Consider the following 24,908-nt stretch of genomic DNA (forward strand, 5'->3'; position numbering starts at 1 on the left):
TCCTACCAGTAAAGATTGAAGAGACCCAGTGTACAGTCTGTATAATTGCATATTTTTGTGGGTTCAGAAAAACCCAGAAACAAGTAAACAAGTTTGAAAGATGCAAAAGAAAAGGAGGTGTGTGTACAGAGATGAAATTGAATTGTTATGCAAATCACTAAAGATATCATGAAATGGTGCACAAAAAGCTGGTGTAAAGAATGTAGAAAATTATAATTTCATCCTGAAATACTGCAAGCACTCCTCTTTAAATAGTAGTTTGCTCAGGATTTGGGATAAATTCAAGGACTGAGTTAGCTAAATCACCATTTGCTGCTGGAATGTATGATTTAGATTTTAATCTTAATATAGAATTAGAGCCTTTTACACCAGGGGTTGCCAATTTTGTGGGGACCAACAGGCACATAGAAGTTTTAAGATTGTGCCACCAGTCTCAAAATAGCCAGAGTGGGGAGCATGGCATAGCACAAAATGGGTGCTATGTCTGTAAGAGCAGAAAAAAGATAGGACCACAAAATGGTGTGGGTGTGCACCCCCCATTGGCCTCTCCCATCAGTGGGTGAAAAGGCACCCACATCAGCCTCTACTGCACATGTTCACAGAAGGAAGCTTTCTGCGCCTCCCACATGATCAGAGCAGAAGGTGGGTGTCTATCCTGACATCCAGTGTAGTGTTGGTATGTTGAAGGGAGGGGTGTTCAGTGTAGGAGAGGCGAGCCAGAGCAAACAGAAACTGAGCAGGAAGAGCAGCCTCTTGTGTAATGTGTATTTTTGAGAAGATACCTTCCACTGGGTGCCACTGAATGTACTGGTGGGCACACTGGCATGTGCGGATGCCACGTTGAAGACCCCTGTTTTGCACTGCCAGGCAGTAATGACTAAACACATGAAACTGCCTTATGCCTTATGAATGTCAGATCAACAGTACTACCCTGACTGGTATCTGATTCCAGGCAGAGCTCTTTCCCAGTTCTTAACAGTGGAAGCTGCTCTGTTAGGGCAATGCCCCATTAACCTGCCCTTCAGCTACCACTTGCCTGCCCTTTTACCTGCAACCAGCCCAGGGCAGGGGGTAGCCCTGGCTATCAGCTTCCTCCCCGATAGCCTTGGTGTTGCTCTTGTAGCAGGGGGAAGGATAGGGACAAAGCTAGAATCGGTTGGCTCTGCCAGTCATTTGCTCTGCCTCCACTAACTGTTGGCCCCTCTGCCTTTCCCCCTTACTAGTCCCAATGAGCACCAGCAACCACTGCCCACTGCCTTAGGTATTATTGACTGAAGATGCCAGGGACTAAGCTTGGGACTTCTTAATAAAGTTTAAGCTCCACTCCAATGGATATAATTTGTAAAATGGCCATGGAACCGATCAGAAGAACAAACATGCCAATGAAACGAATATATTATAGTTATATAGTTATAGTATATACAGTGGTACCTTGGGTTAAGTACTTAATTCATTCCAGACGTCTGTTCTTAACCTGAAACTGTTCTTAACCTGAAGCACCACTTTAGCTAATGGGGCCTCCTGCTGCTGCCGTCCCACCGGAGCATGATTTCTGTTCTTATCCTGAAGCAAAGTTCTTAACCTGAAGCACTATTTCTGGGTTAGTGGAGTGTGTAACCTGAAGCGAATGTAACCTGAAGCATATGTAACCCGAGGTACCACTGTACTGTCATTAAAATATATAATCCTAAACCCTTGAGAGGTTTCAGTTGAGTCAGGTTTAGGTACACAGAACAGCATTGCATGGCAATTGATAAAGCAACCCTAAATTCATTTTTAAAAATCCAACTATAGCTTTTAAAATCCTTCAGGTTTCCCGTGGCATATTTGAAGAAATGAAATACTTGGAGCTCATGATTGTTAATGACTATAAAATGGTAAGCTGGCTGTATTAATTAATTCTATTGTTATCTAATTTAGTTACAATATGCCCTCTTTTTTACACTTATTGTCTGCTGCAAATGTTATTTACTGATACAACTTCCTGTATTTATTACAGTTACTGAAATCCTACCTTTCAGGAGGAGGGGTAGGAAAGAAATGATAAATGATGATAAATCCAATGTTTTGCTGTTGTTATCTTCATTTATTACCCATCCTTCGCCTTAAGGCTCTAGGTGGCTCAGAACAATTTAAAATGCAGCATTAAAAATAGTTTAAAACAAATTACAATCACAAGAATATTGTTGGTTCTAAAAATATACATCTTAGGCCGAGGAAAAGAAGATAAATTGTCACCTTCCTGATTTATGTTCAGATTGCCCTGGCCCTGACCACCCATCAAATTTGGCACCTGAGACTGATCCTGATAAGGATCTGGCCTGTGAAGCCAAAAATGTTCCCTACCCCTTAAGGCCTACATAATTTAGTTATCATGTTCCGTTTTAAACACTTTACTGATTTTATCTGTGTTTTAGTATGTATACTTGTTTTTTCACCGTACTGTGAATAATAGCTGCTTTTATCAATAATTTTATTATGTACACAGGTTATATAGTTTTGTGATTAAGTGGTATATAATTTTTTCCAAGTAATATGTAAATCTGTTTTGATAGTCTGACCCACAGCCTTGCAATAGTATTGTTTCACTTAAAGGCAGAATTGAGAGCAATGCAAAGGAGACATGGGACCACTAGCTCCAGGAATCAAATATATTTTCAACGTGAAACTGATGGGGGAAAGTTGTTGCAGTTAACTATTTTATAGTAGTTCTCCCCCTTTTCTTCATGACACAAATGCTTGTGAATTCCATAAACGTTAGCAGTTCAAGAGGAAAACACTGATTAGCAGAGCCGCTGTTTGTTCTTTGCATTGCCAGGAGGCAAACCTCTTGATCGAATCATGATTTGACATTTTTCTTCTAGTTTAAAAAGCACCGATCATCCCATGCTTACACGAACAACTTCGCGAAATCTGTGGTAAATCTTGTGGACGCTGTAAGTATTGCAATAATTAGTACAATTAATGCCTCATGATTCAACATTTGACTTTGCAGACGTTGGGATGAAAATAGTGGTGATAGAGGATGTAAACTTGCATAACCTTGGGAGCACGAACCAGTATATACCAATGGCAATCCTACTAATCTTATGTAGCCAAAAGGGAGGTATCAGGAGCCCTGGAGGAACCTCTGTAGATCAATATAAAAAATTGGGCTGGGTGGGGCTATTAAATACCCCAAAACAGTGAGGACCAGGTGTGATTAGTGTTCACAGAACACTGACTGACTGGGGGTGTGGTGGTAGGAAAGGAGAATGTAATAAAGTATCCTGGAAAAGGTTTCTGCAGGCCAAACGGAATAATGAGCGGGAGCGCTCCGTCCTGCAGCATTTTGCTGCAGGTTCCACTTGCGACTTTTTAGTTCTCATTTTATTTACATCCTGCTGTATCATTAAACCAAAAAACATCGGTTTACAACAATATACGGTAAAACCAGAACCGAGCAATAAAATTACAAAAAGTTAAAAGCAGAAACAAATTAAAAATGAAGCATCAAAAGACCATTGTGGGGGATGTACCATATTTTTTCGTGTATAACACAACCTCATGTATAAGACGACCCTATTTTTGGAAACCCTCAACAGTTGTTGAACTTCTTTTGTAAGTTCGCTGAGCTGTTGAGCAGCTTTTCGACGATCCCCCGCTCTGGCTGACGGAACTGGTGCTGTAATACACTGCATAATAATAATAATAATAATAATAATAATAATAATAATAATAATAATAATAATAATAATTTTTATTTATACCCAGCCCTCCCCAGCCAAGGCCGGGCTCAGGGCAGCTAACAAGCAATAATAAAAACAAGTTGAATGAATACAACTTAAAAACAAGATTAAAATACAACATTAAAATATTGAAACATTAAAATATTAAAATGCAGCCTCATCACTGGAGGAGAAAGGAAAAAGAAAAAAGAAAAAAGAAAGAGGGGGAGGGAATCAAATTGGCTCCAAGCCAAAGGCCAGGCGGAACAACTCTGTCTTACAGGCTCTGCGGAAAGAAATCAGATCCTGCAGGGACCTCGTCTCCTGAGGCAGAGCGTTCCACCAGGCTGGAGCCAGTGCTGAAAAGGCCCTGGCTCTGGTTGAGGCTTCCTTAGGGCCTGGGACCTCTAGGGTGTTGCTATTTATGGACCTTGAGACTCTACCGGGAGAGGCGGTCCCGTAGGTACGAGGGTCCTAGGCCATGAAGGGCTTTAAAGGTCAAAACCAACACCTTAAATCTGACCCTGTACTCCACCGGGAGCCAGTGCATACTGGCACTCACCAAACACTCTTCCTAAGCTCGGAAGAGCGGGTAAGCAGTCTCCTCTCCATTTCCCTGCTACCTCCGCAGCACCAGCCCTCGCTTACTTAGCATATAAGACAACCCTCAATTTATCACAAAAAAAAATCAGAAAAAAGGTTGTCTTATACGTGGAAAAATACAGTACTCTTAATGGCAGAATAGAAAATTTTTCAGCGGGCATTTAGAAGTTGCCACCCAAGACCAATTCAGTTCAATAAGTAGGTCACCAAAAGTTATATGAGACATCAACACATCATGCCCAGTTAAATCACCCGGGCCAAGACACAATACCTTGATTAACATAATTTTCTAAATATTGTTATGGTCTTCTGTTAAACTTAAGGTTAAATGCTGTGAGACCCCATGACATTAATAACTAGGTAGGCTGGGCCTGCTCCAAAATTCCACCCCGACTAACTGGATAAGTTTATGAAACTAAATGGCACACTAAAGTAAAATCTTATTTTTAAATGTACCCACACACAAAGATAGGATTCCAGGACAAATACTTTACGTCTGCACCCTCAAACATACACAGAACAGTTTCCTCCTTGCCCCTCATCTCTTAACCAGGGGCAGATTTGCAATAGAGTTGGGAAAAGGTGGTGCACAGACTACTATATTGCATTCTACATTATTCCTCTGTAATACACCTCAGGGTTAGGGCAGCTTCCAGATTTGTAAGGCAGGCAATAGTGTTGGACTTGTAGGAAGGAATATTGCTGTGCTCCTGCTCCACTGAACTTTCCAAGCTCTGAACGTCCAATCTCACTGAACTTTCCCTTGTTGTTTGTATCAGAGCTTAGCGAGCATTCTGCTGAGCCAAGGAAGGATTCCGGCTTGAGCAGCATATAGTTGCACTCCTCTTCCTCCGCCTCTTCCCAAAGTGAGCTGTGGGGCTTTACACAGCATTTCCCACATCATACTGTAGGAACTAAATCAGTTAGGGAACCTCCAGCCTGCAGACCTATTTGGGCCAGCCAGCACCCACTCATTGGGCTCACAAGAATGCTTGCGCCAACCCGTGTCTACCTTCCCTGCATCTGATGTCATCTGAGGGGCAAGTAAGGGGTTGTGCCCAAAGGATACTACCAATTGGCAGTGCCTTCAAAGCCTCTTCCCAAGTGCCTTGCAACCAGTGCTTCAGAAGCGCTGCAGAAAGCGCTTTGCAATCCCCACGCTCAGGGATCAGCTAGTTGTCAGGCATTTGAGAAGTGCTGCACAAAGTACCGTATTTTTAAATGAAGGGGAAATGTGTGTGCATCCTGTGGAGCAAATGCAGGCTCCTTGGCTTCAGCGATAGCAACGCAAAGCCTCCGAAGCGCAGAGGGAGAGCTCCCCCCGCACTCCGGAGGCTTCGCGTTGCTTTCTCTGAAGCCCCCGGAGGGCAGGGAACACCCGCTGTGCTCCGGGAGCTTCAGGCAGCTATCTGCAAGCTCTCAGAGCGCAGCAGGAGTTCCCACCGTGCTCCAAAGGCTTGCGGATAGCCGCCTGAAGCCTGGAGAGCGAGAGGGGTCGGTGCACACCGATCACTCTTGCTCTCCAGGCTTCGCTGGAGAGGCGCTGCACAGTTTTCCCTCTCTGCGCAGCGCCCCTTCAGTGAAGCGGGAGGAGAAATGGAAGGGGCTCTGTTTCTCCTGCTGCTTCGCTAAAGGGGCGCTGAGCAGAGAGGGAGAGAATTTTTTCCCCCTTGTTCTCCCCCTCCTATGGTCCGGTGCGTCCTATGGCCCGGTGCATCCTATAGAGTGAAAAATACGGTACTTTGCAAGTCTTATGCTCAGTACTTCCCAAGCTTAGGACAGGTAGGGTTGGTGAAAGATGAAGAACTAGTGCAGTAAATAAGATGACTCTACGTAATCATTTGCAGTGTTGAATTTAGTGCAATGTTGATTCTTTTAAAGGAGACTGGAGGTGTATTGGCTAATTGTATTCCAATATTTCCCTCCTGCTTTACCCCTTTTGTCCTTCCACTGGCTCTGACTGGCTAACTGTGCACGTTTTGACCCAGTGTTCTACTCCTGTCCCTGTCCTGTATCTGCCCACAGATTTACAAGGAGCAGCTGAATACCAGGGTTGTTCTGGTTGCTGTTGAAACCTGGTCGGACAGAGATCGTATAAATGTCCACCCTGACCCAAGACAGATGCTTCATGATTTTTCCAAATATCGACAGAATTTCATCAAGCAGCGTGCTGATGCTGTACACCTACTCTCGTATGTAGCGCAAGCTCTGTTTGGTACATGGTCTCACTTTCCTGAAGGCCTCTTTTTCTAGTTGTTATTCTGTCTGCTTATTTATATCTCATAGGTATATCTTAAATGCTGCTTCTTTTAGGTATTTTATTATATTTTTTTAAAAAATACAGAATGCAGTGGAATCATTTTTATCCTCTCCTTACTGTTGTCTGAAAGAAGAGAAGCCGCTGTAGTTCAACAGTAAAACACATGCTTTGCATGGGGGGGGGGGATCCAGGTTTGGACCTTGACGTTTCTTGCTAGGGCTGTAATGGAAATGAAATTCCTATTAATTTACATGTGACAAATAAGAAGATATTTGTAGGGCATCGTATATATGGGAGATAACGCTTTTTAATATTGCTTCGTTTATCTTGTTCTTCAGGAATGTGACATTTCATTACAAAAGAAGCAGCCTGAGCTATTTTGGAGGAATTTGTTCTGTGTCTAGAGGTGTTGGAGTAAATGAGGTAACATTTCTCTTTTGGAGGTCTTGTGAGGAAGGGAAAATTTATGAAATAGTTCCCGCATCATATACCTTCTTTTTAAACGGTGCTTCTTGTCATATGTTCAAAAATTTCAGATTTTTTCGTAGATATTCCTAAAACTCTGAAGCCTGAAATGCAGTCGACTGAAAATAATTTGACCTTTTATTCTAGAGTCAGTTTAGCATAGAACACTTGAATACAGGCTGAAGGCAGCCATATCTGACTGTAAGGAACACGTGACAAACCCTCTATGAGAGGTGAATTAGTTCTCTTTATAATGCTATTAATTAGAAAAAAAGAAAGGAAATCTTCAAACATTTAAGGGTCCAGTACACTACTGATAAAGTGGCATGCTTTGGGTAAAGTCTGTGTTGTGGATATTTGCAAAACTGTAAGCCTTGATTTCTTGTCAATTAGTTCAATATCAGTTGTTGTGCTTGGAACTTAGGTTTTAAGAAAGATTCCGGAAATAGAATTTCTCTAATGCGTTAGGCCTTTTGGACCATGCTGTCTCCTAGATTCCTCATATTGGAATCAAAATGGCCATTGAGGCATTAGGTAAATACTTCTTCTCATGCAAGGCGTCGTACAGTGGTGCCTCGCAAGATGAAATTAATCCGTTCCGCGAGTCTCTTCGTCTAGCTGTTTTTTCGTCTTGCGAAGCAACCCTATTAGCGGATTAGCGCTATTAGCGGTTTAGCGGCTATGAAAGGCTTAGCGGCTTAGCGGCTAAAAGGCTATTAGCGGCTTAGAAAAAGGGGGGGGGAGCGAAAAAAATCGCAAGACTCGCAAGACGTTTTCGTCTTGCGAAGCAAGCCCATAGGGAAATTCGTCTTGCGAAGCGCATCAAAAAACGGAAAACCCTTTCATCTAGTGGGTTTTTGGTCTTGCGAGGCATTCGTCTTGCGGGGCACCACTGTACCTGTTTTAGCTGTTTCTGCCCTACGTGCTGGAGCCCTCTGTGTCATATCCCATATTGTTCTGGGGGGGGGGGTCCCCCAAACCTAAGAAGCATCTTTTCAGGTAGCTTGGGGGAAGGCCTGCAGTGAATAGGGTGAATCCGTGAAAATGAGGTGTCCATCTTTCCACTTCCTTATTACCTCCATTGAACGGAACCGCACGTTTCTGTTTTGATTTCTTCAAGTCAGGGCACCCAAATGGTTGCATCGAACTGTCGTTTGACTGCAGTTGGAAATCGAAAGATACTTTGGTTGGCCTGCAACTAAGTGTGAAATAACCTTAAAATAGTCCTCTGCACATACAATTTTTTTTGCTGTTTTTTGAAAGCTCTACGCCAAAGGTGGGGGACGTGTAGCACCAGAGATGTTGTTGAGCTACAACTCCCAACACCCCGTCATTGTGCATTCTGGCTAGGGCTGAAGTTGAGAGTTGCCAACTTGTAACCCTTCAGATATTGTAGATGTCAGGAAAATTGTCTAGAGCAAAGCTTTCCAAACTTGTCATGTTGGTGGCATGCATCATTTAGACATGCATCATTTCACAATACAGTACAATGGTGCCCCGCAAGACGAATGCCTCGCAAGACGGAAAACTCGCTAGACGAAAGAGTTTTCCGTTTTGGAGGTGCTTCGGAAAAAAGGAATCTCCTATGGGCTTGCTTCGCAAGACGACAATGTCTTGCGAGTTCCTGCTGGTTTTTCCCCCCCTTCCCCCCCTTTTTCTAAGCCGCTAAGCCGCTTATCAGCTGATCCGATCAGCAGATAAGCCGCTAAAAGCAGCTAAAAGCCGCTAATAGCGCTAAGCCGCTTATCAGCTGATCCAATCAGCAGATAAGCCGCTAAAAGCCTCTAAAAGCCGCTAATAGCGCTAATCCGCTAATCCTTCAATGGGCTTGCTTCGCAAAACGAAAAAAAACGCTAGACGAAGAGAATCACAGAACGGATTCTTTTCGTCTTGCGAGGCACCACTGTAAAGGGTAAAGGGACCCCTGAGCATTAGGTCCAGTCGTGACCGACTCTGGGGTTGCGGTGCTCATCTCGCTTTATTGGCCGAGGGAGCCGGCGTACAGCTTCCGGGTCATATGGCCAGCATGACTAAGCCGCTTCCGGCGAACCAGAGCAGCACACGGAAACGCCGTTTACCTTCCCGCCGGAGCGGTACCTATTTATCTACTTGCACTTTGACGTGCTTTCGAACTGCTAGGTTGGCAGGAGCTGGGACCGAGCAACGGGAGATCACCCCGTTGTGGGGATTCGAACCACGACCTTCTGATCGGCAAGTCCTAGGCTCTGTGGTTTAACCCATAGCGCCACCCGCGTCCTTCACAATACAGTTTCAGTTTTACTAGCAAACCTGAGGAGCATAGGGAACACCTACACACTGCAGCTGACACACTAATGCGTTGCGACACACGGTTTGGAAAGCTGTGGTCTGGAGTTTTATTTATGCATGAATTTGGGGTATTCTCGCACACAATAATGAATCTCCCTATCCTATATGATGTCAGTTTTTGTGGTGAGTTATTGAGGGCTGCATAAATAAAAGTTATTCACAAGATAACTATGTAGCATATGTTATACTGACATTACTGCTTCCAAGTGAAATCTCTGGCCATTAGCTGCCATGGCAACAAATCACCTGCACAGTACTTGACCAACCCTTTAGTTATGCAAAGGGCCATTCTCGGAAAAAAAGAGAATGTACCAGGATATCTATTTTAACAAGTAGAGCGTTATCTACTTCATAAAAGACTGTCTACTTGTAAAAAAAGGAAAAAAAATGTAGAGTGCGATTCTTTAAAGTGTAATGAAGACTCTAAGTGTTAGGAACAGTGCAAAAACAGTTAAATGTATAAATTCACTACATGAGCAAAAGATGGGGAAAATCATATTTTTGCATGCAGAATGGGACAAAAGGGTGCAGAGAGTTGAGGCTTTATGCAAGACAGTGAAGTGGGGATTTACAATGCCTAAACATATGTTTCCACATCCCTTCTCTGCACTATAGCTTTAAGCTATTTTTACTTATATGAATGGACCAGCTCCAAAATATCTTATCATACTGTGTGTCAACATTGCTGTTATTTTTTAGACTCTTGTATTCATTTTGTGAAAATAATTATTTGCTATCTTTTGGAGGTGTCACTAATAAAACTGGACCCAAACATACATTTTTCATTTCCAGAAGTAGGTGTTCCTATTGTTTAAGTGTACATGTAGTGAAGAGTTTGAGGATACAATCCTAAACACACCTGGAAATAATTCGGATTAGTGAGATGTTTCCACTGTTTTAGGGTCTGAATTCCATACAGAATAACTAGTTAAGCAAACACTTTCTCCTAGAAATTGCAATAATTGATAGTACTTTGGTGTGCTCTCTACCTGAATCTCCTTTTCCAACAGTATGGCCTACCCTGGGCAATGGCACAAGAACTATCCCAAAGTCTGGCTCAGAATTTAGGAATACAGTGGGAGCCAGGGGCCAGAAAACCAAGTAGGTATTTGGCATACAATCTCTTTTGTTTTTATGTACAAATTGAATTCGTAAAACTTCTACATATTTTGGACTTTTTATTATGTATAAACAGGGGTCAGCAAACTTTTTCAGGAGGGGGCCGGTCCACTGTCCCTCAGACCTTGTGGGGGGCCGGACCCACCCCCTCCCGAAAGGGCCCCCCTGCTGATGCCACTCACGCTGCAGACGCCGACGCCACCTCGTCTTCGGCAGCATCAGCATCCTCTGTCTCGGCGGGGCGCAGAGCCTCTGCACCGCTGCCTCTTCCTTCCACTTGGCCACCTCAGCAGGAAGGAAGGGGTGGTGCCCAGAGGCGTCCACGGCTTCTGATTGGCTGCAGGAGCTTCCTGCAGCCAATCAGAAGCCATGCTGTGCCGCGGAAGTCAGTCTCCGTGTGGCGAGGCCTCCGCGCCTGTTTAGCGCGGAGACTGACCGAGCGGGCGGCAGGGTTTGCAAGGTTCATGGGCCACATTAACGAGCGTGGTGGGCCATATCCGGCCCACGGGCCTTAGTTTGCCAACCTCTGTGTATAAATAAAGGATTGGGCTGCAACAGCTGTTCTGTCCTTTCCTTGCCATTCCAGTACCAATCCTCTTCTGGGGTTTGTTGGACTCTATGCAAACGCCTGGGATGTAGTGTGCTGAGGTGTGGTGCAGTGGGGAGGGAGATCAACCAAAATCAGATGGAGGCACCTTGCGCAAGCAGACTTTTTACTTGTGCAACTCTGTTCAACACATAAAGTTCATATTAAAGGTTCTGGAATGACCATTCGTGTAGCAAATGAGGCTTCCACCCATTGCGGTGTTGTAAAACAATGCATTTTATAACCAGCTGCTAATTAATTTTTTGTTGTTATGGAGTAAGGAGATGCTATGACTTTATTGACTTTATTATTTTGATGAACTTGTTTGTTTCATATGCTGTTGTGTTTGATGTTGCAGTGATTGCAGGGTTGGTTGTTTTTTAATGGTATCATGATTATTGCAAGCCGCTTTGAGCTAAGCCTTTGTTGTTTGAAAAGTGGAATACAAATATTAAATGAATGTAAATCAACTAACATATGTCCTTGGTTGAGGCTTGCCGTGGCTTACTCTTGCTCATTCATGTTGTGATAAACTACCATTTACTGTGACATGCAAATGTGGGCACTGGCCTTCAACTGACACATAATAACTTGAGCGTACACTCAGAGGATAGAGAGCTCAAACTGCATTCAAGCTGGCAAAGGAACGATAGAGACTAGAAAAGAAATGATCTCTGCTGGATTTTGTTAATGAACCTCTAATGGAAAACAGCAGCTATTTTCTACTAGGGGCACTTTATCCTAAAACATATCTTTATTTGGTCATGCAGTGCTTGCTGTATTCAACACTTCAGACAGATACGGGAGCGGAAATGCTTCTTAACCACCCTCCTCTCTTTTATGCGAAGGGTTTATTTTTTATTACTCATATATATTTTTAACTACTTTCATTCTTGGTTTTGCATTTTTCATTTTGTTTCAGAAGGATGTGAGTGCACAGAATCCTGGGGTGGATGCATCATGGAGGAAACAGGGTGAGTTGTAATAATTGGTACCTGTTACAGATTTTGGTTTTTTCCGGTTCTTCAGAACTAAAATAAGCAGTCTATGTTTAGACTCGTTTCTGGGCTGCATGCAGCATAGCAAGAATTATTTACAGGGCTTGGTAAGACATAAACGGGACCGCCTCTCCCGGTATGCCCCACGGAGAGCCTTGAGGTCCATAAATCGCAACACCCTAGAGGTCCCAGGCCCTAAGGAAGTTAGATTAGCCTCAACCAGAGCCAGGGCCTTTTCAACGCTGGCTCCGGCCTGGTGGAACGCTCTGTCTCATGAGACCAGGGCCCTGCAGGATCTGATTTCTTTCCGCAGGGCCTGTAAGACAGAGTTGTTCCGCCTGGCCTTTGGCTTGGAGCCAATTTGATTCCCTCCCCCTCTTTCTTTTTTCTTTTCCTTTCTCCTTCTGCAACGAGGTTTCAATATTTTAATGTTGTATTTAGTTTTGTTTTTAAGTTGTATTCATTCAATTTGTTTTTATTATTGCTTGTTAGCCGCCCTGAGCCCGGCCTTGGCTGGGGAGGGCGGGGTATAAATAACAATTATTATTATTATTATTATTATTATTATTATTATTATTATTAACCATGACTTAACATCAGTGAACAGCAAATTAGTGCATCCTGCTCAATCATTCCCACTTTGCTGATATCCTAGCATGAGCAGCAGACTAAGAACCTTGGAGTACCATGTCATCCCAACTGAGATTGTGGTTTGTTTCTCCCTAAACACACAACAGTCAGCAAGCAAGCAAAGAATGTGGTTTATCTAGTGTTTGTCCAGTAAATTATTCACTGTGAAGCATTTTCCTCATTGATTTCTCTCTCTCTTTTTTTGGCCTTTCAGTGTCTACCACCCCAGAAAATTCTCAAGGTGCAGCATTGCAGAATACAAAGATTTTTTGCTTCGAGGGGGAGGTTCCTGTCTTTTCAACAAGCCAACAAAGGTACATTGATTTGGGGTGGACTGGATCCCAGCATAATTTATCCCTTGGGGAGAAAAGTGGCTTAGGGATGGGAGCAATTTTACATGGTTAGGAAAGGGTTAAGGAGTGAAAGCTGGCCCATAAAGAAGGCTGATGCTGAAGAATTGATGCTTTTGAATTACTGTGCTGAAGGAGACTCTTGAGAGTCCCATGGACTGCAAGAAGATCAAACCTCTCCATTCTGAAGGAAATCAGCCCTGAGTGCTCACTGGAAGGACAGATCCTGAAGCTGAGGCTCCAATACTTTGGCCACCTCATGAGAAGAGAAGACTCCCTGGAAAAGACCCTGATGTTGGGAAAGATGGAGGGCACAAGGAGAAGGGGACGACAGAGGACAAGATGGTTGGACAGTGTTCTCAAAGCTACCAGCACGAGTTTGACCAAACTGCGGGAGGCAGTGGAAGACAGAAGTGCCTGGCGTGCTCTGCTCCATGGGGTCACGAAGAGTCGGACACGACTAAGCGACTGAACAACAACAAGGAGCTCGCCCTCCACTGGCGTCTTATTTAATTTGAAGACATTTGTCACTGAAATGCTGGAGCTGGGGGGGGTCTGCATCTCCACCAGAGGTCTGGTGGAGCTTTTTCACCATGCTGGTTCATAGTCGGCGTGTGCAGTCATGCAGGTGCAAAAAAAAATATGTTATTATATTGATGGATTGAATTTAGATACTGCCCTATACCCTGAGGTCTCAGAGCAGTTCACAGAATAATTCAGTATGCGCCTGAATCATTTAATGATAAACAGTTGTGATCTTTTAAATAATAGTGCTTTGTGTATTTGTGTTTTTCAGTTGTTTGACACCACTGAATGTGGAAATGGGTATGTGGAACCAGGAGAAGATTGTGATTGTGGTTTCCAAACGGTACCATTTTTTATACACATATACCCAGTTATTTTATCCTTCCTATCCATAAGATGAAGTGTCCCTTAAAATGAAAGCTCAGATAATGCTTGCTTAACCATGAGGCTCATGGTGTATATTTTAACTACAGTAGCAAAGTAATTGAGTCAGTGGACCCTTATAAAAAGGAAATCATTCTTTCAGTGAGAAATTCATAAAATAATTTTTAAGCTCCATATTGTTTAAAGCCTTGAATTGTTCACCTTAATCGGACCATGTGAATCCAGAATCCTAAATAAAACGTATGTGTTAAAGTTAATTATTATAGATATTTTCTTCTTTATTCTTACTTTAGTATATAAGATTCCTTGCACTGGATCGTGGCCTAGTTTTATGGTGCAACCATATATGAACACTGTCAATTTATCATTTTAGTCAATACATGATTGAATTGTTTGTATGATTGTTCGAGGTAGTTAACTTTGATTTTTAGTATTGATTGATCAGAATGTGTTTTCCACAGGATTGCAAAGCAGATCTGTGCTGTAAGAAATGCTCACTTTCTAATGGAGCTCATTGCAGTAACGGTCCATGTTGTAATGAAACCTCCTGTCTTGTGAGTTTGTTTGTTTTTTAACTTTTTTACCTTTGCTAGAAATATGGGCTAAACTTGCAAAACTGTCCTCTCTATGTGCTGCAAATGGCCAAAGCTAATTTAAGAGACTTTCAATGGGGCTCAGTAGCTGATACTATGATAAAACATCAGTATACAGTGAATTGATAACTACATGTCATAAGCAATGATAGTTCGGCATCTGATGAATTATGTTTACAATGTTCTCTCAAAGCTCTTTACATTGGACACCTCTGTTGTATATAATTATACACTCTGATAGAATACTACAAATGCTCTTATTCTGCTTTCCTGTTCTTTGTTATTAGTAACACAAAAAACATTAATTGCTCTTCTCCTGGTTTCATGATACAGAGGGAAGAGAAAGCTGAGTGTGGTCAGATGTGCACTCTGGACTTTAAGAAGTCCAATTTCAAAAAGCTTAAAAGTGAGATTCCATGGTCAGAAATAATCAAAGAGAAGGGAGTCCAAGATGGATGGGAGTTTCTTAAAGGTGGAATTTCAAAGGCCCAAATGCAGACAGTTCCAACAAGAAAGAAAAGTGGGAGGCATCTAAAGAAACCAGTGTGGAGCTTAGAGATACGAACTGAGATTTAAGAAGGGCATTATTAGAAATGGAAGAAAGGGGAAATCACAAAGGAGGAGTATACACAAATAGTCAACAGTTGCAGGCTGTCAGGTGGGCCAAAGCTCATAATGAGCTCAGCCTTGCAAGAGAGGTTAAAAATAATAATAAAGGTTGATTCGGCTATGTTCGGAGCAAGAGGAAGAACAAGTGGTAGGTAGTCTGCGTGGAGAAGGCGAAGAAATGCCATTGGGTGACAGAGAGAAGGCAGAATGAAAAATGACTTCTCTGAGTCCACCCCCTGTCTCTTCCTCCTCTGGGGGATGGCAGAAATCACTCTGGGCACTGTACCCTTCACAGCCACTCAGGCCCAGGATCGGTGTCTGAGATGAGAGCATAGAATCAATTTTTGCAGCTCCAATGACACAGCGCTGCTTCCTGACAGTCCTGTTTCTGTGATTCACAGGGAATGTCTCTTGCAATGGGGCCTCTGTGTGTCTCTTGCGATGGGCGATCCTGTGTTGCTGTTCCAGCACAGTCCACTCAGCTCTATTGAGAAACTCTGCATCTTGTCCAGTGGTTTGAAGTGTGGCTAAGCAGCCCTCAAGCTACTGTACCTTCTCTTCCATCAAGACAGCCAGTTTGCACTTGCTACAAGTGTACTTTTGCACGTTCTCCAGCAGGAAGACAAACATGGCAGCTCTCTCAGCCTCCATGTCTTTTGGTCTTGTGCACACTATGAGACCGCCCGCCCGCCCCCGAAACTCTCTGCTAAATGCCCTCGCAAACACCCCCGTTCACGAGCTCCTGGTCATGAACCCCCAGCAGCTGCAATGAGCTAAGTCTAACTTGCTGGCTGCTAAACTGCCCCTGACTTCTTTACACAGAAACAGCCACGGAGGCTGTCATTGAGAGCAGAGGAGTGATGCCGAGAGGGGCTGCTTAATCCCTTCCTTCCTTGTCACTTTTCCAGTCAAAATCAACACCTCTCTCCCACCCCACCCTGAATCAATTTGCCTTCTCACCAGTGGGGTAAAAAACGCATTCCTGTATTTAATCATTATTCCTACCCATTAAAGAAAAGCTATGCATGCTTGGAGTGATTTTTATTTAAGCCATCTTAGTTATCAATAAAAAAATCTTTTGACTTCCAGTTCTTTCCCCGAGGCTTCGTATGTCGCTCTCCAGTGAATGAGTGTGATATTACAGAGATCTGTCCTGGGGACTCTGGCCAGGTAATTAAGTTAGGTGCTTTCCATACTACCTTGTAAAACAATGAAACCATTATTATTATTACTTTTATGATGACTGTAAGATTCTTTCAGCGAGAGGGAGATGTGGAGAAGATTAATTTATTTTGATCTAATTTATTATTGTGCATTCCTAAAACCTAGCCTGAATTGTGTTTTCCTAAAAGGAAACTCAGGCATCTTTGTACATCTTTGCTCGTGTGTGCGCGCGCGCAGTGGATTATCAAGTGAAGAAATGTCAGGGCAATTAATTGTAAGAGAATTAATCAATTAAAGATGCACAGACATGCTTACCCCATTTTTCTCTGATGTAACAGGTATTATTTTAAAAGAGGCATTCATTTTTGTGCGAAAGAGAGGGCAGATGCTCCAAAAATGATATGTGCAGTTTTATAGTTTGTACTCATTCTAAAGATAATTAAGCATTTTAAAAATCTGCTGCCCAGTTAATCATGGGTGTCTTTTCAATCCATTTAATCTAACCAATTAAGCAACCAAATGTTGCAGCCAACCTCAGTATTCATAACATTTTGTTTAATTGCTCTCTCTTGGTATTCTTTTGTCTGCCTGTATACCAAATGTGTTGTCCTATAATTCAAACCTTTTTAATTAAATGATCCCTTTCATCCTTCAGTGCCCACCAAATCTTCATAAGCAAGATGGGTTTGCTTGTGATGCAAATCAGGTAAGTAAGTCTTTAAAACATATAGTACAGAATATTTATTTTTTGCCAGGCTATATTTTTTATCTCTTGGTCTTTTTATTTGCTATTTGCTTCATTTATTGTTTTTATGTTGTCTTAGTTGTTGTGAGGCTTCTAGCCACTTTATGTTTTTTTTAAAAAAGGGAAGTTTTTAATGTTTTATGTTTTGCTGTGTTTGATGTTTTAATTTATTGCAAGCCAGCCAGAGTGGCAGGGGCAACCCAGTCAGATGGGTGGTATATAAATAAATTATTATTTTCATTATTAAAGAAGAAAACTCAAACTACAAAGTCTTTAGATAAAGAGTACATGTAAAATTCATGCTATTCATTAACTCGACCTGTTCATTTTCTTAATGGTTGCCCCGATGGCTAAGTTGTGAGTTGGAGCTGACTCCCTAAAAATTATTTTGACCCCTCAGTACCCCTAACAGTTGGGCAATTTAAAATAATTGGGTGTTGCTGTTGTGGTGTTGTGACATCTCTGCTGTAGAGCTATTATGAAGGGCCTTCTAAAACTCAGCCACCTCTGCCACCTTGCACCTTTCCCACCTTGTGAAGTCCTCCACTAACCGTCTCCCGCAGTTGTGGTGCCACTGCAAGGTTCTGTGGCTCAGAAAACAGGAAGGAGCACTCCTCTCTGTTTCCTGATCTCCAGCACCATTTTGCCAGGCTCCAAGGCACAGGGAGAAGAGGCTGCTTTGCAAGGTGAGTGGGAGGGCTTTTCTCTGGGATAGAAAGCAGAACGGTAGGGGGGCAGACTGCCTTGAGTGTGTGCATTGCCAATCTCTCTGTGTGTGTCTGCCCCCCTGCCTGTGCGTATGTTTCTGAATGTGTGTGTTCTGTATGAGTGTACAAGGCAGTGTGTGTTGGCCAGTTTTGCAATGCCCACAGCTGACCTATGGGCCTTAAAGAGTTGGACAATTCTGAGCACGTGGCTCTTGGGCTGAAACAGTTTGGCCACCCTTGCAATAGTATTATCCAGCGCTCAGCCTGCATATATACAGTGGTGCCCCGCAAGACGAATGCCTCGCAAGACGGAAAACTTGCTAGACGAAAGAGTTTTCCGTTTTGGAGGTGCTTCGCAAAACGAATCTCCTATGGGCTAGCTTCGCAAGACGACAATGTCTTGCGAGTTCCTGCGGGTTTTTTCCCCTCCCCCCTTTTTTCTAAGCCGCTAATCCGCTTATCAGCTGATCCGATAAGCTGATAAGCCGCTAAAAGCCGCTAATAGCGCTAATCCTCTAATCCGTCAATGGGCTTGCTTCGCAACACAAAAAAACCGCTAGACGAAGAGAATCACAGAACGGATTCTTTTCGTCTTGCGAGGCACCACTGTACTGTATTTTTCGCTCTATAGGACGCACATTTTCCCCTCCAAAAATTGAGGGGGAATGTGTGTGCATCTTATGGAGTGAATGCAGGCTCTTTGACTTCAGCGATAGCAACGCGAAGCCTCCGAAGTGCAGTGGGAGCGCTCCCGCCGCGCTCCAGAGGCTTTGCGTTGCTTTCGCTGAAGCCTGGAGAGCGAGAGGGGTCGGTGCGCACCGACCCCTCTCACTCTCCAGGCCTGAAACCTCCAGAGGCTTCGGGATCCTTTTGCTGAAGGGTAGGTGCCCCTTCAGCTAAGGCGCAGCACCCCTTCAGCTAAGCGGGAGGAGAAATGGAAAGGGCTCTGTTTCTCCTGCTGCTTCGCTGAAGGGGCGCTGCGCAGAGAGGGGGAGAATTTTTTTTCTTGTTCTCCCCCTCTAAAACAAGGTGGGTCCTATGGTCAGGTGCATCCTATAGAGCGAAAAATACGGTAACCCACCCTCAGCATTTAAGGAATCAGATTCTAACCTGCACTCAGTGTCTTCTAGGTGTGCTTCATTACGCCTGGAATGATCTCTCTCGCAACATTCTCTCCCTGCCCTTCGAATCCCTCATAACTTATAAACGTTAGACAATAGCAACATGACCATTCTGAGGTTGTTGGATACTGGTATCTGCGCAGCATCTGTCAATGGGGAAACAATCCAATTTTTCGCATGTTAAGATTTTATAGTGCTGTGGGTTAAACCACAGAGCCTAGGACTTGCCGATCAGAAGGTTGGCGGTTCGAATCCCTGTGACGGGGTGAGCTCCCATTGCTCGGTCCCTGCTCCTGCCAGCCTAGCAGTTCGAAAGCATATGAAAGTTCAAGTAGATAAATAGGTACCGCTCCAGCGGGAAGGTAAAGGGCATTTCTGTGCGCTGCTCTGGTTTGCCAGAAAGCGGCTTAGTCATGCTGGCCACATGACCCGGAAGCTGTCTGCAGACAAACGCCAGCTCCCTCGGCCAATAAAGCAAGATGAGTGCCACAACCCCAGAGTTGGTCACGACTGGACCTAATGGTCAGGGATCCCTTTACCTTTACCTTTACTCTGAAGAAGCGGCTCTCCCACTGGGAACCATCAAATTGTAGGGTTTGGAAGGGGCCCTGGGGGGCATCCCGTCTCAGCCCACTGCAATGCAGGAATCTCCTACATGGAATACAGAGCAGTATTAATTTATGTTTCCTAAAGAGACTGACCCAGGAAACTGCTCCGAGCGTTCCCTTTGGTAACAGAGCAGCGTTGAAAAAGGGGGAGGGGGGAAATATGTCTGTTGCTGATAAAATAGGTCAGCTTTTTCTTGTCCCTGTCTGAAAGACAAAATGTATATTAATTGCGGTTTGTTTCTATTTAGGGTCGTTGCTACAATGGAGAATGCAAGACGAGAGATAATCAGTGCAAATACATCTGGGGAGCGAGTAGGTTGATTTAAGTATGCTGTATTCAGATGCAATTCTTTCTTGTTTGTGCTGCCTGCTTTTCCCTTTGGTATAATTTTTCAATTAAAATTGTGCTTTTCAGTAATAAAAGGTAATGTTCAGAAAAGTAATTTTTGTAGTTTTTAATACACATGCACACACACACACACACTTCTTGTTGTTTAGTCGTGTCCGACTCTTCGTGACCCCGTGCGTGGACCAGAGCACGCCAGGCACTCCTGTCTTCCACTGCCTCCCGCAGTTTCGTCAAACCCATGCTGGTAGCTTCGAGAACACTGTCCCACCATCTCGTCCTCTGTCGTCCTTGTGTCCTCAATCTTTCCCAACACCAGGGCCTTTTCCAGGGAGTCTTCTCTTCTTATGAGGTGGCCAAAGTATTGGAGCCTCAGCTTCAGAATCTGTCCTTCCTTTCCTCTATTTAAGTTTTCTTAGGACAGGAAAGGCCTGTCTCCATCTGCATTCTAGAGCCATCATGGTACTTATGGCCACATTCCATATATATGAGAGACAGGCCTTTCCTGTCCTAAGAAAGGTTAAATAGAGGGAAGTCTGCTGCCTCCTCCTTTCTCTGGAGTCCTCTCAAAAGCCACTCTGTTTGGAGCCAAGAGACCCACCTGAATAATGTTGGGTGCAGTACCCGGGCTGTTAGCAGGAGAAGACAGTAGGAAAAAGTTTCCCTTCATAAACTTCCTCAAATAATCTTAGGCTCTAAACCCAATTTTTTGTGATTCTCCACTTCTGCAGCAGCCCAGTGTCCCATTCTACATTTTTCAGGACGCTCCCTTGACCTTCCTCCGCCCAAGAAGCTTATCTTGGAGTAAGGTAGAGGGGAAGTTTTATTTCTGTAACTTTCTTAACTTAACCTTAGGATCTTTCTTCTTACTCATTTTTCACAATGTAATTTAATAAACTTTCAATGTACCGTCACTATGCATCACATGCTTTCCACTATGTGGTGGTAAAAAAATAACCTCCAAGTTCCTGGTGCATGTATTTATTTATTTTTATCAAGTACGTGATTCAGAAAGCGCTTTTCAGACACACACATTACGTTTGTAACATGCAAAGCATTTAGGACATTCACCTTTAAAAAGTAATGCTAGCAACCTCAGCAGTTCCTATTCTCTTGGCTACTTTTTAACAGAAGAAAATTTTGCTTGCCTGGGTATGTTAGTAGAAATTACTTTCACTTTTTCTTCCATAGAGGCTTCAGGATCTCATAAACACTGTTACGAGAAGCTAAACACAGAAGGCACGAAAAAGGGAAACTGTGGAAAGGATGGAGAGAAATGGATTCCATGCAACAAGCAGTAAGTTTAACCTTTTAGAATGAATATAAACGTCGTGGTTAGAAATTCCAATTAATGTTTTGTTTTTCTGAAATAAGAAACCTGCCTGAGTTCCTTTAGGAGGAAGGGTGAGATATAAGTTCAATAAATATGCAATAAAAGTTTCTGTAGAGAATTTAAACACATTTAGGATACAAGGCACTGTCTGTTGTGCTCAGCAGGGTCCTAAATATCACAGCCCATTTCTCCATCTGATGCAGAGCTCATATTGTCTTTTAGTTATTTTCATTGCTTAGAAACACTTTGACCTGCTGATTTGTAGTGCTTTGTGTCACTACTCTCTACTATGCTGTGATCTCCTTTTAAAATTCTTTTACATTATGTAATCTGAATAGATGCATATTCCATAAAGGGTGGAGAATAGGATCTGGCTGGTGAGTCAGGTACTCAGCTAACCCACTATCTACAGGCCACTTTGGCAGGTAGGCAGGGTAACCCACCTGTCAGTGGTCCAACAACACCATAACATCAGGTGGCCCAGCTTCAAATGAAATATTTTTTTCATTTCTTTGCAGCTTGGCTTAGGCTCAAGGGGTTACTGCAAAGGTATGTTCCTTCAGCCTGTATCAGTGGGGATTACAGTCAGTGTCCATCAGCCGATTTCCCCCTTGCTTTTGGCAGGGATCTGTTGCTCTCAAGTTCCTGACCAAGAACTCTAAATGTGTAGTCTGTCCCACTGACCATTGGCTGATCAGTCCTGATTGCAATCTCAGCTTCAGCAGGATTCAACTGCACTTGGGAACAATTTCCATTTTACAAAATAGGTCGTTAATGTAGTATATTTTTATTTTATTTTACAGTGATGTGTTCTGTGGGTTATTGCTTTGTGCAAATCTTGATGGAGTTCCACGAATTGGTCACCTTCAGGGAGAAATCATCCCAACTTCTTTTTTCCACCAAGGTGTAGTAGTGAATTGCAGGTGAGTAGTGTCATATACAAGGTGTATTAATGCATTTTTAGCACTTTCAGCTGAATAATTAAGGTATATTTTGGAAGTTAACTTCTCAAGAACTAAAACCAAAGTTTTGTTTCATAAGACTTAAGTTTAGTTTACATTTCTGTAGTACATGTCCCAAACATTCTATTTTAAGTATATGTATCATTGCCTTCTAGACACCAATATTTAATATCAATGTTTCTAAAACTTACCTGCTTTTGTTCTTGCTGCCTCATTGAAATAATTCAAAGTTTTACTATTGACTTCAGTGTAGTCAGTATAGTACTTGCTTCTCAGAGTATTTTGAGATCTGTGAGCTATTTACATTTGCTTACTTTATAAACTTTTCAGTCATGCTAAGAGCTTAAAAAAACTTCTTTTTCCAGTTGTGCCCACGTACTTCTAGATGATGATACAGATTTAGGATATGTTGAAGATGGAGCTCCGTGTGGTCCTCAGATGATGTGTATGGACAGAAGGTGTCTGTCTATCCAGTCTCTGAATATAAGCAGCTGCCCTATTGGTGCTAATGGAAAAGTTTGTTCTGGACATGGGGTAAGTCCCAACTAAGTTTTGCCCACTTTCCTAGTCCAGCTAAGATTAGTCCATATTCCTAGTTCAATAAAAAAACCATTTTGTAGTGTTTCTCACCGTTAACCTATATGTGTCTTCACACTGGACACTGAGAAAGAGATATTGCTCTTTCCTCTCAGTACTTACCGTATTTTTTGCACCATAACACTCACTTTTTTCCTCCTAAAAAGTAAGGGGAAATGTCTGTGCGTGTTATGGAGGGAATGCCTACGGGTGGCATGCCTACGGATTTTCCTCCTCTAAAAACTACGTGCGTGTTATGGTCGGGTGCGTGTTATAGAGCGAAAAATACGGTAGTTCTGTTTACCTGGCTGATATTCCAGCAGGTGCGTTCTGTGAACTGGGTTGTTTTTTCCAGTTGTGCCTAGAGCAGAACAACTTGCTGGAGATCTGGAAAATAAAGGCCACAATTTCAATTTCATTTAAGAAATGAGTTCTGCTGGATTAGGCCTTTCTCATTCAGCTGTCTCTTGTCAGTAACTAACCAGCTGCCTACAGGAAGCTTTCAGTCTGCAAATGAGCACAATAGCACACTCTCACTCACGTTCCCCAGCATACGGTATTCAGAAGCAAACAGCCTTTGATACTGGAGGTACAACATAGCCATGATGACTAATAGACAATGATTGGCGTATCATCTATGAATTTGTCTAATCCTCTTTTAAAAGGCTCTCACCACTCTTCCTCATCCAGCCAGTTCCTGACAGGCATTTTGGACTGCTTCAACTGGATCTGTTTGCAACTCCTTCCAACACTCAATTTCTCCAGCTCTTCTCTCATTTCCAGATGAGAGTGGTGAATGCGAGTCCTTGGCCAAGAGTCTCCTTTATGCCTTGATGGGCCATGTTGGCCCTGGTTTTTAGACCTACTCAGGCTCCGAATGGAGCCACCATGACCACTTCCTCTTTGCTTGGATTTGCTGATCCAGCGTCCCATGTGATATCTGGGTCTGAAGTGGGTGAATGTAGAAGAATGGTGTTTGAACAGCAGTGCCTGAAGCACAGGTTATTGATACCTTCATGGCATCCTGCATTCTTCCACAAAACAGATCATTCAAAGTACCTGGAAGGCTTTCATTGCCTTGTGTGCCTCAAAGATGATTTTAGCTTCTTCTGTGTCCATTCAGCAGGTACATTATAGCTTTCAGGACATCATGCTACCATCCTTTCGTCCCAATCCAGTCCACCCTCTTGAGAAAGTTTGGCCTTGGATGTTTGATAGGCACTTGAGAAATGCTTGAATCAGGGGTGTAGCTAGCTGCTCCAGCACCCGCAGCAGCGGGGACAGGGCAATCTGCCCACAGAGGCAGGGTGGCAATCTGCCCAGGGGGGCACCATGGCAAGCTGCCCACTGAGTCTAACTGGCGGACACAAGCCCCACGCTGCTGTTTTGGGCAGCGCGGGTCCCGAGGCACTGCGTCACTCCCAGGAGAGACGCATGGCTCAGGCACGCTGTAGTGCTCCTCCTCATGGTGTGCCATTTTGTCACCCCATTAGGGATGACACCCAGGGCGGTCCACACCCTCCGCACCCCCCTTCCTACACCCCTGGCTTGAGTTGTACAAAGGACTTCCAGCAGTCAGAGAGAGTGTTTGCACCTCTCTATCCATGAACTCCAAGAAATAAGTTTTCATTCTCCACTCTGGCCAGTTGACTGTGGGCCTGCTTTGCCTGCTTTAAGTGACTCACTTAAACTGCTGGTGCAGTCTAATATCACAGCAGTCTCAGGCCACTCTGCTTTCACTGTGGATGCCTTTGCATCTAATGCTTCTGTTTTGGACATTTGCAGAGATGCAGATTGATTTTCTACAAGCTTGACATAGAATCATAGAATCATAGAGTTGGAAGAGACCACAAGGGCCATCGAGTCCAACCCCCTGCCAAGCAGGAAACACCATCAGAGCACTCCTGACATATGGTTGTCAAGGCTCTGCTTAAAGACCTCCAAAGAAGGAGACTCCACCACACTCCTTGGCAGCAAATTCCACTGCCGAACAGCTCTTACTGTCAGGAAGTTCTTCCTAATGTTTAGGTGGAATCTTCTTTCTTGTAGTTTGGATCCATTGCTCCGTGTCCGCTTCTCTGGAGCAGCAGAAAACAACCTTTCTCCCTCCTCTATGTGACATCCTTTTATATATTTGAACATGGCTATCATATCACCCCTTAACCTCCTCTTCTCCAGGCTAAACATGC

At 43.5% G+C, this 24,908-nt stretch overlaps 1 protein-coding gene across 8 annotated transcripts in view; it reads left to right on the forward strand.

Moving 5' to 3' along the window:
• The window catches only part of ADAM23 (ADAM metallopeptidase domain 23), a gene marked incomplete at its 3' end in the record, with an annotated part of 74,523 nt that overhangs the window by 27,896 nt on the left and 21,719 nt on the right, over positions 1-24,908 (forward strand). For 6 of the 8 annotated variants that reach the window (XM_081212304.1, XM_081212307.1, XM_081212308.1 and 3 more), the window contains exons 9-23: positions 1,812-1,877; positions 2,865-2,936; positions 6,336-6,502; positions 6,909-6,993; positions 10,374-10,464; positions 11,991-12,042; positions 12,911-13,010; positions 13,843-13,914; positions 14,417-14,509; positions 16,247-16,327; positions 16,977-17,027; positions 19,751-19,814; positions 21,040-21,145; positions 21,985-22,104; positions 22,509-22,677. In XM_081212304.1, coding sequence (XP_081068430.1) covers positions 1,812-1,877; positions 2,865-2,936; positions 6,336-6,502; positions 6,909-6,993; positions 10,374-10,464; positions 11,991-12,042; positions 12,911-13,010; positions 13,843-13,914; positions 14,417-14,509; positions 16,247-16,327; positions 16,977-17,027; positions 19,751-19,814; positions 21,040-21,145; positions 21,985-22,104; positions 22,509-22,677 — 1,389 coding nt within the window. The remainder of the gene's footprint in view (positions 1-1,811; positions 1,878-2,864; positions 2,937-6,335; positions 6,503-6,908; positions 6,994-10,373; positions 10,465-11,990; positions 12,043-12,910; positions 13,011-13,842; positions 13,915-14,416; positions 14,510-16,246; positions 16,328-16,976; positions 17,028-19,750; positions 19,815-21,039; positions 21,146-21,984; positions 22,105-22,508; positions 22,678-24,908) is intronic. The other 2 variants (XM_081212306.1, XM_081212305.1) reach the window with 1 other exon arrangement.

Source organism: Podarcis bocagei, assembly GCF_964188305.1.
Source record: "Podarcis bocagei genome assembly, chromosome: 1".
Classification (NCBI taxonomy): Eukaryota; Metazoa; Chordata; class Lepidosauria; order Squamata; family Lacertidae; genus Podarcis; species Podarcis bocagei.